A 1,516-nucleotide genomic window follows, 5' to 3' on the forward strand; every position below is an offset into this window, starting at 1 on the left:
TTGGCTCAACGCCCTTTCAGGGAGTTGCAGAGGGCGATGAGGTCTCCCCTCAGCCTCCTCTTCCTCAAACTCAACAGCCCCAGCTCCTCCAATCGCTCCTCATAAGATTTAGTCCCCAGCTCCGTTGCCCTCCCCTGCACTCGCTGCAGCCCCTCGAGATCTCTCTTGGATTGAGGGGCCCAAAACTGGGCACAACACTCAAGGGGTGCCCTCCCCAGTGCCGATTATGGGGGGACAATCCCCTCCCTGCTCCTGCTGGTCACACTATTTCCAACAGCGGCCAGGATGCTGTTGGCCTTCTTGGCCTCCTGGGCCCACTGCTGGCTCCTATCAGCGACTTGTTGATGGGATCCCTCAGGTCCCTCTCTGCCAGGCTCCGGGAAGGGAGAGGGTAGCTCTAAGTGTCTTGCTGCTGCCCTGCAGGGTTTGCCCGCAGCTTGCTGTGGCAGCTCTCTCCCAGCAGAGCTCAGCTCCGTGGGCTCCCGTGCTTTCACGAGCTGTGTGGAGAGCTGGGGAGAAAGGGAGGAACAGACTTCACCGCTGTGACCTTTTTCTTTGTCAGGCAGGGCTGCTCGTTTGTTTTCTCCCTGGGGTCTCCCTTCTGTCTATAAATGGGTGGGATGAAAGTGGTGGACACCGAACCTGTCCTGAAGGAGGAAGGAGAGGGATGCAGGGCTCGAGGGCTGGTGGGCGCTGCCTTTGCATGTCCGAAAAGCAAACCGCTACCTCCACTCGCTGCCAGTTCCTGCTCCCAGTGTTTCCCTTGAAATACATGCCCTTAGGGGAACTGGATGTTGCATCAGGTCCAAGCAGTGGCAGATGAGTCTGGGTGGCCTGATCCTTATGAGAAGCTGCAGTGAGGCTGCTGACACGTTTTCTTTCCCTTTCCTCTTCCTTCCCTCCCTCTCTCCTTCGCAGGTGCAGTGGCACTGCCGAGCTCGCATGGTAGCTGGTGCCAATTTCTACATCGTGGGGCGCGACCCCGCGGGCATGCCTCACCCCGAGACCAAGAAGGACCTCTACGAGCCCACGCAGGGAGGGAAGGTCCTGAGCATGGCGCCAGGCCTGACCTCGGTGGAAATCATCCCCTTTCGGGTGGCTGCTTACAATAAAGTGAAAAAGGCCATGGATTTTTACGACCCAAAAAGGTAACACGGGCAGCGGCGTTGCTGTTTCTTCACCGCGCGCGGTTTGCCATCGTGTCTGGCTTTGCATCTTCCTGGGGTGAAGGGAAAAGCCATGGCTGTTCCTTTTAAGGAAAGGAAGGGGGGAAGAACCTGTGAAAGGCACCTGCCTTCCCCTCCAAGAGCTGACACCAGGTCAAGGATGGGTCACGTGAAACTGAAGCTGCGCCTTTGTGGCCATTGGGGAGGATAAGCAACACAGCTCGGGCACACAAATACAGACTCTTGCAGCTGGAGGCGTCTGTTCTGTACAACTCCAGCTCCTCTCAGAAGAGGAACCCCCTTGCTGCCGGGTGTGACACCACCGGCAGGTGCTGCCAGTGCCGGGGCGT

General features: G+C 58.2%; 1 protein-coding gene across 1 annotated transcript in view; it reads left to right on the top strand.

The window, feature by feature from the left end:
* PAPSS2 (3'-phosphoadenosine 5'-phosphosulfate synthase 2) overlaps positions 1–1,516 on the top strand; it is a gene marked incomplete at its 5' end in the record, with an annotated part of 12,048 nt that overhangs the window by 9,843 nt on the left and 689 nt on the right. Inside the window, one exon of the mRNA XM_009877757.1 lies at positions 919–1,148. Coding sequence (XP_009876059.1) covers positions 919–1,148 — 230 coding nt within the window. The remainder of the gene's footprint in view (positions 1–918; positions 1,149–1,516) is intronic.

This window comes from Apaloderma vittatum, unplaced genomic scaffold (genome assembly GCF_000703405.1).
Source record: "Apaloderma vittatum isolate BGI_N311 unplaced genomic scaffold, ASM70340v1 scaffold23931, whole genome shotgun sequence".
Lineage (NCBI taxonomy): Eukaryota > Metazoa > Chordata > Aves > Trogoniformes > Trogonidae > Apaloderma > Apaloderma vittatum.